Source organism: Muscardinus avellanarius (assembly GCF_963383645.1).
Source record: "Muscardinus avellanarius genome assembly, chromosome: 11".
Taxonomy (NCBI): Eukaryota; Metazoa; Chordata; class Mammalia; order Rodentia; family Gliridae; genus Muscardinus; species Muscardinus avellanarius.
Window position 1 is genome coordinate 99,893,102 of NC_137797.1, and position 16,210 is coordinate 99,909,311.

General features: G+C 50.7%; 1 protein-coding gene across 1 annotated transcript; it reads right to left on the minus strand.

Moving 5' to 3' along the window:
• Positions 1–7,845: 7,845 nt before the first annotated feature.
• Positions 7,846–15,187, minus strand: C1RL (complement C1r subcomponent like; the record flags this gene model as incomplete). The annotated part of the gene is made up of 6 exons (XM_080704979.1): positions 7,846–8,618; positions 9,614–9,688; positions 9,827–9,952; positions 10,498–10,687; positions 14,801–15,029; positions 15,108–15,187. The coding sequence occupies 6 exons, from the start codon at positions 15,185–15,187 to the stop codon at positions 7,846–7,848; spliced, it is 1,473 nt and encodes a 490-aa protein (XP_080561105.1).
• Positions 15,188–16,210: the final 1,023 nt, after the last annotated feature.

The window sequence follows — 16,210 nt, forward strand, 5'->3', positions numbered from 1 at the left end:
CATTCCTACTCACATTTCTCAAGGTGTTTTGGGGTCCCCCGCTCTTCTGGCAGTATCTTCTTCGTGCAGTGTGTGAGGAGCTAGAGCGCGCCGTCCTGCAGAGGCAGGAAGGGGGAGCGAATGACTGTGGAGGTGGAGGGGGACCATTCCCGGAGGAATGTTGTAGGGAATTAACTATTTGCATAAACAACCAAAAAAAAAAAAAATCTAAGTTTCCAACTTTAGTTTTGGTTTTGAAAGCCCTGTTGGTGGCGCCACCTGGTGGTCGACAGGGGGAAAGGCTGTGATGAGATGGGATGGGGTCTAAAATTGGGGGGATCAGAGATGACATTTTGGAGGTCCAGACTCCTCCGGTTTTGTTTTTTTTTTGTGTGTGTGTGGTATTGGGAATGAAACCCAGGGGCATTCTACCTCAGACCTACACCCCCAGCCCTATTTTTTATTCTTCATTTTGAAACAGGGTCTCACTGAATTGCGAAGGGCCTGCCTAAGTAGCTGAGGCTGTTTGCGAACCTGATCCTCCTGTCTCAGCCTCCCAAATGCTGGGATTACATGTGTGCGCCACCATGCCTGGCCCCACTCCTTTTTAATTAATTAATTACTTAATTAACCCCCCCCCCCGGGATTGAACCCAGGGGCAGTCTACTTTGGAGTTATATCCCTGAACCATTATATTTTGAAACAAAGTCATACTACTTTGCTGAGGCTGACCTCAAACCTGCGATCCTCCTGCCTCTTCCTCCCCCAGCCCCAGCAGGCACTGGGGTTACAGGAGTGTGCGGCCATGCCGTTGACCTTGTTCTTCTTTTCCTTGTTCAGTCAGTAGCCCAGCCCAGAGCTGGCCAGGGCTTAATGCCTGGGATAAAGTGATGGGAGGGGTGGTATTTAGGAGCCGGGCAGAGGGAATGGGCCTGGCTTACTTCGTGTGTGTGTGTGTGTGTGTGTGTGTGTGTGTGTGTGTGTGTATGTACATATGTATGTCTGTGTTTGGTACTGGGGATTGAACCCAGGAGCATTCTACCTCTGAGCTACAACCACAGCCCTTTTTATTGTTTGTTTTGAAACAGGGTCTCACTGAGTTGCAGAGGGCCTCACTAAGTAGCTGAGGCTGTCGGCAAACCCGGATCCTCCTGCCTCAGCCTCCCAAATGCTGGGTTATAAGCGTGCGCCGCCAATGAACGCAGGCTGGCCGATGAACTGGCTCTTGGAGAAGCCAGGGCAGCGTGGAGGGGAAGCAGCCCCGTCTTTTCCTCATCATCGGTCGAGTCTGAGCCCCGAGGGTTACAGCCCTTTAGCGCTTAAGCAAAGGCTGCAGCTGCAAAGGTTGGTCTTTTCCGAGAGGAAGCCAGGCCCCTGGGACAGCTCTCCTGCCCACCAGGACACAGTGTCTTGCTTTAAGATTTTGCTCTGGGGGGGTCTTTCTTCACTACCTCTCCATGGCTCCAAATGCCCTGTGGCAGTCGCCCCACAGACAGCTCAGCCAGCGGAGCACTCCTCTCCCCAGTTTCTAGACCTCGGGGGGCTGTCCTGTTTGTTACTCTTGTTAGATAGACCCCCCCATCCCTGCACCCATCTCCCCACCCGCTCATCCATTTAGGAATGACTTATTGGCTAAGCCAGACACTCCCAGGCCCACTGATTGCGAGGACCCACAGAGACGGGGCAGTGACCAAGCCAATCCTGACAGCGGTCAGAGCTCAGGTAACAGATGCAGCAGCCGGTCCAGGGCTCCCAGTAGCCTCGTGCACCACATGGCGCATGGCCTTCCCAGGTCAGGGAAGACGACAGGGCAGAAATGGACCAGATCAAGTCGGGCGTGGTGGCGCACGCTTGTAATCCCCGCGCTTGGGAGGCTGAGACAGGAGGATCGCACAGGTTCAAAGCCAGCCTCAGCTACTGAGTGAGGCTCTCAGCAACTTAGTGAGACCCTGTTTGCAAATAAAATATAAAATAGGTCTGGGAGTATAGCCCGGAGGTAGAAAGCCTTTGGGTTCCACCCCCAGTACCACACACACACACACACACACACACACACACACACACACACACACACAATAAAAATAAAAATAAAACAAAATAAATAAAATAAAATAAAATGTTGTAAAAAAAAAAAAAAGAAATGGGCCAGATCAGAGGATGAGGAGGAAGGGCATCCTGTGTAGCAGCCCGTGCGTTTATCTTAAGAGCAGCCTGTCTGTGTCTCGTGTTCATAATGGGGCAGAGGGAACAGGTAAGGAGGAGGCTGTCCAAGAAGTAAGTCTCAGCTGAAGATCTCCCGTCCCTCCTAGGGGTTCCGAGTCTGTCCTGTATCACACCTGGACTTCACCAGCTCAGGCCAGCCCCACCTCCACTCTGCCCAATAGCCAAAATGACTGTTACTTAACACATTTTGGCTGACCTGACTCATGCAAAAAAATAGAAAGAAGTCAGGCGTGGTGGCGCACGCTTGTAATCCCAGCATTCGGGAGGCTGAGACAGGAGGATCCGGGTTCAAGGACAGCCTCAATTACTTAGTGAGGCCCTTTGCAACTCAATGAGATCCTGTTTCAAAATAAAGAATAACAAATAGGGCTGGGGATGTAGCTCGGAGGTAGAATGCCCCTGGGTTCCATTCCCAGTACCGCAAAAGAAAAAAAAAAAAGAAAAAAGAAACCAACCTTAGCAGTTTAGTGAGACCCTCAGTAACATAGGCCCTGCTTCAAAATAAAAACTGAAAAGGGCTAGGGGTGTTGCTCAGAGGTACACTGGCTCTAGGTTCAACCACTGTTATAAAAACTAATGGTAGCCGGGCATGGTAGCACACGCTTGTAATCCCCGCGCTTGGGAGGCTGAGACAGGAGGATCGCACAGGTTCGAAGCCAGCCTCAGCTACTTAGTGAGGCTCTCAGCAACTTAGTGAGACCCTGTTTCCAAATAAAATATAAAAAAGGTCTGGGAGTATAGCCCGGAGGTAGAAAGCCTCTGGGTTCCACTCCCAGTACCATCAAAAAAAAAAAAAAAAAAAAAAAAAAAAAAGTAATGGTAGGTTTGCTGCGGATATATCTCTATTTCATTATCTGTATTTCTGCAGATTTGAGTCATCTGTACTATCTGTATTTCTAGACATAGATTTAAGTTTATATCTAAATATATATCTACTGATATAGATATCTATATATATCTGTGTATAAATATATCTATATCTAAATCCATGTCTAGATATATGAACAGATTAAGATCTAAACATATATTTTTTTGCCTTAGTAGGGAGAAACATGATTTTTTTTTTTTTTTGGTGGTACTGGGGTTCCTGGAAGCCCTTCTACCTCTGGGCTACACTCCCAGACCCATTTTTATATTTTTGAAACAGGGTCTCTTACGCCAGCACGGCTGGCTTCGAACCTGCGCGATCCTCTTGTCTTTGCCTCCCAAGCGCGGGGATTACAAGCGTGCGCCACCACGCCCGGCTAGAAACATGATTTTAAATACAGACAAAACATTTGCAATAATAAAAATAATTAAAGTAGCTAGGCGTGGTGGTGCAGGCCTGTAATCCCAGTATTTGGGAGGCTCACAGGAGGCTCATAGGTTTGAAAACAGCCTCAGCAACTTAGTGAGGCTCTGAGCTACTTGGTGAAACCCTGTTTCCAAATAAAAACTAAAAATGGGCTGGAGGTATAGCTTGGAGATAGAATGTCTTTGGGTTCAAATCTCAGCACCATGAGAGCCCGGCATGTTAGCACATGCTTGTAATCCCAGTACTTGGGAGGCTGAGACAGGAGGATCACACAGGTTCAAAGCCAGCCTCAGCTACTTAGTGAGACCCTGTTTCCAAATAAAGTATAAAATAGGTCTGGGAGTGTAGCCCAGAGGTAGAATGGCCCCTGGGTTCCACCCTCAGTAACACACACACACACCCTCAGTAACACACACACACACCCTCAGTAACACACACACACACACACACACACACACACACACACAATTTCAGCACCCCACACTAAAAAATAATAAAATAAATGAAATTGAATAGCTGGGTGTGGTGGTACATGCTTGTAATTTCAGTATGTGGGAGGCTGAGACAGGAGGATCATAGTTTGTGGACAATCTCAGCAATTTTGTGAGGCTCTCCGCAACTGAGTGAGATCGTGTTTCAAGAATAAAGCCAGGTGTGGTGGCACACGCTTGTAATCCCAGCATTCAGGAGGCTGAGACTGGAGGATTGCGGTCTGCGGATGGCCTCAGCTACTTAGTGAGGCCCTGTTTCACAATAAAGAATACAAAATAGGGCAGGGGGTGTAGTTCAGAGGTCAAATATCCCTAGGTTCTATCCCCACACCCCCCCCACACACACAAATAAATAAATAATAAAAAATAGGGCTGGGGGTGTAGCTCCAAGGTAGAATATTTCTGGGTTCAATCCCCAGTACCAAAATAAATAAATAAATAAAATAAATGAAAATGATGCATGCTTCTTAAATAAAATTTTGCCACTAGTGAACAAGGGAGAACCAAACAGTTAAGACCATACCACCTAAAACCACCTTTGTTTTAGTATTTTGAGAATATTTTTAATAGTTTTTTCGTACTGTGTACACATTTAGAAAGTGGCAGTAGAAGCCGGGTGGGTGTGGTGGTGCACGCTTGTAATCCCAGTACTTGGGAAGCTGAGACAGGAGGATCACAGGTTCAAAGCCAGCCTCAGCTACTTAGTGAGACCCTCCCTCCAAAGCTTAGGAAAACCTTGTTTTAAAATAAAGAATAAGCCGGGCATGGTGGCGCACACTTGTAATCCCCGTGCTTGGGAGGCTGAGACAGGAGGATCGCGCGGGTTCGAAGCCAGCCTCAGCTACTTAGTGAGGCTCTCAGCAACTTAGTGAGACCCTGTTTCCAAATAAAATATAAAATAGGTCTGGGAGTATAGCCCGGAGGTAGAAAGCCTCTGGGTTCCACCCCCAGTAACACCAAAAATAAAATAAAATAAAATAAAGGATAAAAAATAGGGCTGCGGGTGTAGCTCAGAGGCAGAAGGCCCTGGGTTCAATCCCCAACCCTGCAAAAGGGTGGGGGGGAGAGGAGAAAATGGAAGTAGAAGTAGCTTCGTGAAAATTTCTGCTGTTTTTCAAGGATAAATTTAATCTTTGGCCACAGGAACTTGACCTTCAAGAGTAATGTATTTGCTCTCTTCTGTTTCAGGATTTTCATTTTCTATTCGCAGAATTCTTGTGTTTAATTTTCCCCTTTCACGGTAAATCGCCTGAAATCTTTACTAAAAATTAGAGTTGGTCTTTTCAGGATAGCGGTGTCGTCAGTGTCGGGGACACAAGCTGGGGTGTCCGCAAGAACTTCTGGTCCAGCGCTGGGCTCACCTGGGTGTTGGTAGCAGAAGACGCCATCCTCACAGGGGGAGGATGTGTGGGGATGAGGGACGGGGCGGGAAAGCGGAGGACACCCGAGGGGCATCTCGGCTTGCTGGGAGGAGCGCAATCTTGGCAGCCATGTACCAGCTGTGAGACTCTGCGGAATCACGGTGTCTTCCTGAACGCGTCTCCTCGTTTGTAAGACGTGGATAACAACACGCCCTTTGCACCGCAGGGTGAGGATGAAGCGGAAAGACGCGAGGGGCACGAAGAGTAAAGACGGGAGCTCCTGCGATGACATCCCGCACATCGGAGTTGAGGCAGGTGGAGAAGCCAAGAGCGCGAGCATCGGAAGTCTCTGGATATGTCTTCATATCGAGACTTCCCCATGCTCCATCCGAATAGGGGTGAGAAGGTGATCCTTCCCCAGGTGAGTACAGAGGAGGCTGTGTGAGCAGATGAAGCCCAGGACAGGGATGCAGAAGACCTTCAGGGGCTGGGCGCACGCCTGTAACCACTATTCGGGGGGCTGGGACAGGAGAGTCGCAGGTTCGAGGTCAGCCTCAGCAATTTAATGAAACCCTGTTTCAAAATAAAAGGATGGGGGTGTAGCTCAAAGGTAAAATGCTCCTGAGTTCAATCCCCAGAAACACACACACACACACACACACACACACACACACACACATACACACACACACAGAGGCTGGGCATGGTGGCACATGCCTGTAATCCCAGTACCTGGGTGGCCGACACAGGAGAATTGCAGGTTGGAGGATGGCCTCAGATAACAGTGAGACTGTCATCAACCTAGTGAGACCTGGCTTCAAATAAAAAAGAAAGAGCTGGGGGTATAGCTAGGAAGTAAAACCCCTCTGGGTTCAATCCCTACCACCAAAAAATAAAATAAAATAGCCAGGCATGGTGGCTCACGCTTGTAATCCCAGCATTTGGGAGGCTGAGACAGGTGGATCGTGGTTCACGTACTACTTAGGCTCTTTGCAACTCAGTGAGACCCTGTTTCAAAATAAAGAATTAAAAATAGGGCTGGGGGTGTAGCTTGGAGGTAGAATGCTCCTGACTTCCATCCCCAGTACCACACAAACACAAAGTCAAAATAAATAAAATAATTAAAAGGCCTGAGGGTATAGTTTAGATGTAGAATGTCCCTGGGTTCAACCTCCAATAACACACAGAACACATACAATAATAAAATAAAAAGGGCTGGGGTTATGGCTCAGAGGTAAAATGCCATTGGGCTCAATCCCCAGTATAATAACAAATAGAAAAGAAAAAGACATTCAGAGAGAAAGTTGCTGAGATAGCGGGCATGGTGACCCACACTTGTGATCCCAGCATTTGGGAGGCTGAGACAGGAGGATTGTAGGTTCCTCCTGTCTCATGTGGCCAGCCTCAGCCCTTTGTAACTCAGTGAGACTCTGTTTCAAAATAAAGATAGGGCGGGGGCTTTTCCCTCTCGGGACCCCCTCCCCTTTTGGGAAGCTGTTCTCTCTCTCGCAGGTCGTGTTAGCCCTGAGAGAAGGCAGAGTGCAACTGAGGGCATGTGGCTCAGGCTACTCTTGGGTAGTGACCTGAAGGCCTCTGCTGGACATCAAGGCTGACCAGGGCCCCTAGGGGTGACCTGCACCTCTTTTCTGGCAGATCGTGTGGACTCTGGGAGAAAGTAGTTTGCAACTGACAGCACTTGGCTCGGGCGACACTCGGGTAGTGACCTAAAGGCAACTACTGGACACCAGAAGACCCGACAGCCCCTTTGGGGTGTTCTGTCTCTTTTCCTATTCTCTTCTGGCAGATCGCGTGGACTTTGGAAGAAAGCAGCCTGCAACTGAAGGCAATTTGGCTTGGGCTATTCTCAAGTATTGTCCTGAAGGCAGCTTCTGGACACTAGAAGTTCTGACAGCCCCTATGGGGTGTTCAGCTATCTTTCTTCATTCCCTGCTGTTTCCAATAAACCTTTTAAAAAAATAAAGAAGGGCTGGGAGAAGCCAGGCGTGGTGACCCATGCTTGTAATCCCAGCATTCGGGAGGCTGAGACTGGAGGATCGCGGTTCGCGGACAGCCTCAGCTACTTAGTGAGGCCCTCTGCAACTTAGTGAGACCCTGTTTCAAAATAAAGAATAAAAACATAGGGCAGGGGGTATAGCTTGGAGGTCAAATGCCCCTGGGTTCCATCCCCAGACCCCCCACCACACACAAAAAAGTTAGGGCTGGGGGTGTTGCTTGGAGAAGAATGTCCCTGGGTTCTATTCCTAGTACTACCAAAAAAAAAAAAAAAAAAAAAGTAAAAGTAGAATGCCCCTGGGTTCAATCCCCAGTCCCCAAACAAACAAACAAACAAACAAACAAACAAACAACAAAGAAAATTGCTGAGATGAACCTCTGCCTGCATCCAGGCTTAGGATTCCCCGCCCTGGCTGAGGGTTCAGTCCTCTGTTAACTGGGGCCTCCGCAGAGCTGAGCGGTCACTACTCGAGCGCCCCAGTGGTCAGTCCTTGCCGTCCATCACTCTCTTGATCCAGCCCACGTAGTTGAGCACCTTGGTGTAGAAGCCATAGCCCTGGCCACACCCGATGCCCCAGGACACGATGCCTGTGGCCACCCAGCGACGGGCGCGATCATCCCACACCACGTACACGCTCCCACTGTCCCCCTGGCAGACGCTCTTCGTCCGTGCCTTCTCCCCAACGCAGAACATGTTGTCAGAAAACACCTCAGTCCGTTGTCTGTCCCGGAGCCAGGCCTCGCAGGCCTCCCTGGGCGCCACGGGCAGCAGGGAGTATTTCAGCTCCGAAGTCAACCAGCCCATCTCCACGCCGAACCCGCTCACGTAGCCCCACAGGCCGCTGAGGTAGAGACTCTCGCTGTCCGGCAGACAGACTGGGAGGAGGTGGGGGCCCAGGGGCACAGGGTGCTGGAGTTCCAGCAGGGCGATGTCCCCGTCGAAGTTGTGCGACTCCTTCTGCTGGTAGTCTGGGTGCACCACGACCCTGCGGACGGGGTGGCTTCCCAGTTTCAGCATCTCCTCTATGTCGGTGTGGCCCAGGAACACATCCACACTCCGGTTCCTGCTGAGATGCACGCTGTCCTTGGGGCGGATGGTGTGGGCAGCCGTGAGGACCCATCTGTCGCCCAGTAGGGCCCCGCCCCCACGCCCATACACACTGGTGAGGGCTTGCCAGGGAAAGTTGCCCAGCTTAGCTTTGGAAGAACCAAGCGTCTTCGGGCTGTGGGTGATGGGGGTGACTGGCCGTCCACAGGCTGGGAGAGAGGACAGAGAAGGGGGCAGTTAGCAGCCTGCTTCTGTGGCGTGCTGCGATAGGGCACCTGAAGATGGTCCCAGGAAGCCGGATGTGGCGGCGGATACCTGTAATCCCAGTATTTGGGAGGCTGAGACAGGATGGCGGCAAGTTTCAGGCCAGCCTCAGCAACCTATTGGGACTCTCAGGAACCTAGCATGACCCTGATTCAAAATAAAAAAGGACAGCCAATCCAGTGTCCCCACGCCTCAGCCCACTGCCCGAGTCCCATGCACACCATGAGGATGTGTGCCCAGCAGTGTCAGAATGGATTTACTGGACTTACTGCAGCAGGGGACCCTGGATGAGCTAGTGTTGAGGCTGGCTCTGCGGGGCTCTCCTCCTGCCTCCTCTGCCATCTTTGTGTGTGTGCGTGTGTGTGTGTCCGAGTGTGTTGTGTGTGTGTGGTACTGGGGACTGAACCCAAGGGCATTCTACTTTCGAGCTACACTCCAGGCCCCCCTTTTTTGCGGCACTGGGGATGGGACCCAGGGGCATTCTACCTCCGACCTACACCCCCACCCCTATTTTTGGTTCTTTATTTTGAAACAGGGTCTCACTCCTCCCAGCATTTGGGAGGCTGAGACTGGAGGATCGCGGTTTTATTTATGTATTTATTTGTTTGGTACTGGGTGTTGCTTTTATTTATTTATTTGTTTGGTGCTGGGGTTTGAACCCAGGGCCATTCTACCTCTGAGTTACATCCCCAGCCCGATTTATATTTTTATTTGAAAACAGAGCTCACATTAAGTTGCTGAGGCTAGCCCTGAACCTGTGATCCTGTCTCAGCCTCCCAAATCCTGAGATTACAGGCGTGCCCCACCGCGTCCCCTCCTCGCCTCCTGCTTTCCTCTCCCCTGTCTAGCCCAAACTCGCCCAAGTCCCCCAGCTCCCAGCAACGGTGGAGCCTGGCCGGGGAAGCAGCCATCAGAACAGCCCCAGCAGGTAGAGACTCACCAGGCACACATGGAGGGAACTCCTCCCGATCCTGTCCGCCCTTCCAGGTCCCTGGGGCTGGGCAGCTGAGTGTCCCTGTGGAGCAGAGGAGGGCGGCAGTAAAGCAGGCTCAGCACTGAAGATGTCCGCCAACAGGTTAGGTGTTGGAGGGCCGTGGCCTGTGGGTGGGACGGAGGCAGATGGGAACTGCTTCCTTAGCAGGTGGGGACTCACCGGCTGGTGCCAACTCATAATAGGGTTCCTGGCAGGGGCTCTGGGTCTTGGAGGGGTGGACTCCAGGCGTGGTGATGGCCTCAGGGCTCCCACTGGCCTGGCTGGTGGGCTGAGTACAGCTCATGGCTGTAGGAAAACAGACATTGGTTTGCACAAACTTGTAAACTGACAACTCGGGGAGGATTCTGGCCAAGGCTATATTTAGTTACCTGTACAGTGCTTATTCTTTTTTTTGTGGTGCTGGGGATGAAACCCAGGGGCATTCTACCTCCGAGCCACACCCCGCCCCCAGCCCTATTTTTTATTCTTATTTTGAAACAGTATCTCACTGTTTTGAGATTGCAAAGGGCCTCACTAAGTAGTAGCTGAGGCTGTCCGCAAACCACTATCCTCCCATCCCAGCCTCCCAAATGCTGGGATTACAAGCGTGGGCCACCATGCCCAGCTTGTACAGTGCTTTTTTTTTTTTAATGCTTCGTAGGTTCGAGGCCAGCCTCAGCAACTTAGTGAGACCCTGTTTCAAAACAAAAACTAAAAAAGGCTGAGGGTGTAGTTCAGAGCTGGAGCACCCTTGGGTCAATCCCCAATACCAACAAAGAAAATAAAAATGATATTAGGGGCCATGGCAGGGACAGGGCTCCCTCTGTGGACCCCCCAGGAGGGACACTCACCCACGGCTTGGTAGAGGGCCAGGAATCCCTTGTGCAGGTTGGCGCTCTTGTCCTGGGAGGAAGCGCGTGCCCGGAATGTCAGCCGCAGACTCTGCCCCGAGGACATGAACTCCCTCTGCCCTGGGGGGCTGCCCAGAGGGGTGCCCTGCTGGCCACAGAGCCGGCGGGGCGCCAGCCCAGTACCTGAGATCTGCAGGAGGAGGAGCAGGGGGACGTTGTGGGTGAATCTGCACCCCTGGCGGCACAGGGTCGCGCCTGGCCTCGAAGCCGGTGCCCCTTGGGGCTCAGAAGCCACGTCTGCGGGGTTTTCCTCAAGAGTCTCTTGTTCTGTGGCCACGCATTAGGATAGCTCCTGCGCCTGCCACAGCTACCCCGCAAAAGGCACCATTTTCCCCCTATTTTCAGGAAGATCCTTGGGAAGATCAGGGTTCCAGCCAGAAACGGTGCGTTGAGAAAACAGTCAGTTCTGCTCAGGGAGGCCCAGGTGTGTAGCACGGAGCCTTTAGTGCCAAGACTTCCAATCAAAGAATATGCAGATAGTTCCTGACGCCCAGCCCACCCCAACGCCCAGCCCACCCCATCACCTCCACTTCTCTGTCCTTCCTTCCTTCCTTCCTTCCTTCCTTCCTTCCTGTGTGGTTCTGGGGATTGACCCCAGGAGCATTCTACCTCCAAGCCACACCCTCAGCCCTATTTACTTATTTACTGTGGTACTGGGATTTAACCCAGAGGAATTCTGCCTCTGAGTCATACTCCCAACCCTTTTTATTTTTTTATTTTGAAACAGGGTCTTGCTTTTTGCCAAGGCTGACCTCAAACCTGTGATCCTCCTGTCTCAGCCTTCCAAGTACTGGGATTACAGGCATGCAACATGGATTCCTGGCTTTTATTTTTATTTTGAAACGGAGTCTTACTAAGTTGCTGAGGCAGACCTCGAACCCGTGATCCTCCTGTTTCAGCCTCCCAAGTACTGGGCTTCCTGGCAGTCACCACCATACCACGGAAAGTTCTTGTATTTATTTATTTATTTATTTATTTATTTATTTATTTATTTATTTATGGTACTGGGGGTGGAACCCAGAGGCCCTCTACCTCCGTACTATACTCCCAGATCTTTTTTATATTTTATTTGGAAACAGGGTGTCACCAAATTACCGAAAGCCTCACCAAGTAGCTGAGGCTGGCTTCGAACCTGTGCGATCCTCCTGTCTCAGCCTCCCAAGCGCGGGGATTACAAGCGTGCGCCACCACGCCTGGCAAGGTTCTTGTTTTAATTTTTATTTTCTGCGGGACTGGAAATCGATCTCAGGTCCTTGTGCATGTTAGGCAAGCACCTTAGAGAGGCATATCCCCAGTCTTCTTTTAAAATTTATTTGCGACAGGGTCTCTCTAAGACAGGTCTCTCCAAGGCTGGTCTGGGACTTGTGATCCTCCTGCCTCAGCCTCCGGAGCAGCTGGGATTGCAGGCGCACCGTGCTGGGCAAACTTGGTAGGTTCTTAGAGCAGATCACCTTTGCTGCTGCCCCGTCTGGCTGCCTCTCCCGCTCTGATCCCTTCCTGAGGTCGCTCAGATCCCTTCCTGAGGTCGCTCAGCCCGAGGTGATTTGGGGGAGTCGCTGGGCTCCTGGTTCCTGCTTTGTTTCTGTTCTGGACAGCTGGCGAACCTGCTCAGTCTCCTGACTTCCGTATCCACCCACACGCCCTCAGTTCATGCTAGCTCTCCATTTCCTTGTTATCAACAGGTGTCAAGTTTCTTTCTTTTCTTTTCTTCTTTTATTTGGTACTGGGGACTGAGTTCAGGGGCATTCTATCTCCGAGCTACACTCACAGCCTTATTAATTATTATTATTATTATTATTATCATCATTATTAATGTGGGTCTCGGGATAGAACCCAGAGGCATTTGGTCTCTGAGCTACACCCCCTGCCCAATTTTTTTTCTTTATTTTGAAACAGGGTCTCACTGAGTTGCGGAGGGTTTCACTAAGTAGCTGAGTCTGTCTGTCAACCGCGATCCTCGGGTCTCAGCCTCCCAAGTGCTGGGATTACAAGCGTGCGCCACCATGCCCAGCTTTATTTTTATTTTTTGTGGTACTGAGGATGGAACCCAGGGGCTTTCTACCTCTGGGCTATACTCCCAGACCTATTTTACACTTTGTTTTGAAACAGGGTCTCACTAAGTTGCTGAGAGCCTCACTAAGTAGCTGAGGCTGGCTTCGAACCTGCGCGATCCTCCTGTCTCAGCCTCACAAGCGTGGGGATTACAAGCATGCGCCACCATGCCCAGCTCATGTCGGGCTTTAGATTCCCTATTTTTATGATGTAAAATTATAACACACACACACACACACACACACCCCAACAGAGGGGAAAAAGTAGATATTGGGTTTTTAAAACAAGAACCATAGCCGGGCGTGGCGGCGCGTGCTTGTAATCCCCGCGCTTGGGAGGTGGAGACAGGAGGATCACGCAGGTTTGAAGCCAGCTGCACTGGCTTAAGAGACCCTGTTTTCAAATTTTAAAAAGTATAAAAATAGGTCTGGGAGTGTAGCCCGGAGGTAGAAGGGTTTCTAGGAACCCCAGTACCACCAAATAAATAAATAAAAAATAAAACAAGAACCATATTTTATAAAGAGGCATACTTTGAAAGTAAGACTAATTACAGATGTTGCACACATTCCTGCAATTCCAGTGCTTGGAAGGCTGAGGAGGAGGACACAGGTTTGAGACTAGCCTCAGGAATTTAGCAAGACTCTGTTTCAGCATAAATAAATAAATTTAAAAAGGGGATATAGCCTGGAGGTAGACTCCTCCTGTGTTCAATCCTCTTACAAAATAAAAAGGTAGAAATAGACCCTTTGTAATGAAATAACATGACAGCAGGAAGGAAAAGTTGGTATTTAAAGATAAAGGAGAAGCCGGGCGTGGTGGCGCACGCTTGTAATCCCCACGCTTGGGAGGCTGAGACAGGAGGATTGTACAGTTTCGAAGCCAGCCTCAGCTACTTAGTGAGGCTCTCAGCAACTTAGTGAGACTCTGTTTCAAAATAAAATATAAAAATAGGTCTGGGAGTATAGCCCGGAGGTAGAAAGGCCCTGGGTTCCACACCCAGTACCACCAAAAAAAAAATAAATAAATAAATAAATAAAGATAAAGGAGAAGCCGGGCATGGTGACGCATGCTTGTAATTTCAGCCTTCAGGAGGCTGAGACAGGAGGATCCCGGTTCGCAGCCAGCCTCTACTACTTAGTGAGGCCCTTTGCAACTCAGTGAGACCCTGTTTCAAAATAAAGAATAAAAACAGGGCAGGGGGTGTAGCTCAGAGGTAGAATGTCCCTGGGCTTCCTAGTAACACACACACACACACACACACACACACACACACACACAAATCAGTCCAATCATTTCAGAATATACAACAAGTGAATTAAAGGAGTTTCAGGAAGAGAAAAACAAAGCAGACATCTCCAATTATTAAGGAAACAGTGCAAGAACATTCCAAGAGCTGAAGAACTAGATTAAGAGACTTGCCCAGTGAGTGGAAAACCACCCACACCACAGCGCATCATCAGGGAAAGCTCAGAATATTAGTAATAAGAAAAATATTTGCAGAATTCTAGATAGAAAGCTGAAGGATCCGGAGCGATAATGATATCAGATTTTTAAACACAATCCTAGGGACAGAAAACAATTGATCAAAACTCTGGACAAAATGGCTTCCAATCTGAAATGTTAAACCCAGATAAACTTTCCATCAACTTTGAGGCTAGAACTAAGACATCCAGGGACATATAAGTTCCTCTAAAATTTACTAACAACTCTTTTTTTTTTTTTTCCCAGTACTGGGGATGGAACCCAGAGGCATTCGACCTCCGAGCAACACCTCCTGCCCTATTTTTATTCTTTATTTTGAAACAGGGTCTCACTGAGTTGCTGAGGGCCTCACTAAGTAGCTGAGGCTGTCTGTGAACCCCGATCCTCCCGTCTCAGCCTCCCGAATTCTGGGATTACCAGCATGTGCCACCATGCCTGGCTAATACCTGCTATGAGAGTCCCTGATTTCTTCCTCGACAGATCTGCAATACCCCCGTGTCTCTTTGTAAGCCTTCAAAGTGCTGGGCCAGTCCTGTGGCCTCTCTTTTGCCCTGTGGGTCCCAGATGGTAGCTAGGGAGTCCATGCTGTAGACACACATTGCCTACCAGGCAAGCTGAGCCCCAGCACCCCTGGCTCGGGCCCTTCATCTCTCTTTTGGATGGGAGACGCGCCTCCCTCCCTCCCCAGAGCCTGCAGCCCCCAGCTCACTGTGACAGAGTCCCCTTCACAGTCTGGGGATGGCTCCAGGTCGAAGTTCTGGAAGATCAACCTCACAGCGAAGCCCTCTGGCGCCTGGATGTCGGTGCTGCTCTCCTGGCCCTTGAGATAGGGCTCGGGGTACCCAGGGGACGTCAGCTGCTGGGGCAACCGCTGGGCCAAGAGCACGGAGCCCCGGGTGGGGCAAGCCTGGAGGACCCCCCAGAGGAGCAGCCAGTACCTACGCGGGGGACAGGATGAGCCCACATGAGAACTGTGGGTATCTGAGGGTGGTGGCGGTGTCGAGAACTGTGGGTACCTGAGGGTGGTGGCGGTGTCGCTGAGGGGCTGAGAGACCTGAGCCATGCAGGGCCCCAGCTGCAGCGCCCCGGAGGGCATCCCCGGAGGGCCGCACCTCAGCAGAAGAGGAGGGCTGCTTCAGCCTCAGCCAGCCCCAAACCCACCCTGGGACCCGAGGCCGCAGTGGGGGTACACTCAAAGGCCCCTGAAATGTTTCCTGGCTCAGAGTATGAGACCTGACCACCTCTAGGTTAGAAGGTTCCTGGAGGGCACAGGAACATTCCAGCTGCCCCTGGATTACCTGCTGCGCTGCTTGTGTGTGTGTGTGTGTGTGTGTGTGTGTGTGTGTGTGTGTGTACATACCGTGTGCACGTGACCTTTCCCTCGCCCCCTCTTTCCTCCCCTGGGCCTTTCTAGCCCGTACACTCACATCTTGCTGTAGCAGGCTGTGGAGTGAGGGATTCTCCAGTGACAGTTTTCTGGCTCTGACCAGGCATCAGGAGCTGGACATCTGGAACCTCCTAGAGCCCGGGCCCAGGCCAGAGAGCCAGAGGTGGGGCTGGAGAAGGCCCTGGGGGAGGAGGGAGAAGTTACTGGAAGTCAGTTAGGTAACTCTGCAGTTCCCTTTTTCTAATTCTCTGGGTTGAGCGCCACCTGCTGTCAGTCTCAGGAATAGCTCCCTTACCACGCTTGGGAAGAAAAGCTCTCTCTGGTCCTGACTCTTCCTTACTGTTGAAAACAAATTCCTACACCCGGGCATGGCGGCACACCCTTGTCATCCCAGCACTTGTGAGGCTGATACAGGAGGACCATGGTTCCCAGCCAGCCTCAGCTACTGAGTGAAGCCCTCTGCAGCTTAGTGAGACCTTGTTTTAAAATAAAAAGTGAAAAATTGGGCGGGGGATGTAGCTTGGAGGTAGAATGCCCTGGGTCCCATCCTCAGTATCATAAGGGTTTTTTTTTTTTGTGTGTGAGTTGGCTGCTGCCTCTTCCTTTTCTACTGGGGATTGAACCCAGACATGCTCTAACTCCAAGCTATACCCCCTAGACAGGGTATTGCTAAGTTGCTGAGACTGGACTCAAACCTGCGATCCTTCTGCCTGGGCCTCCCAAAGATTGGAA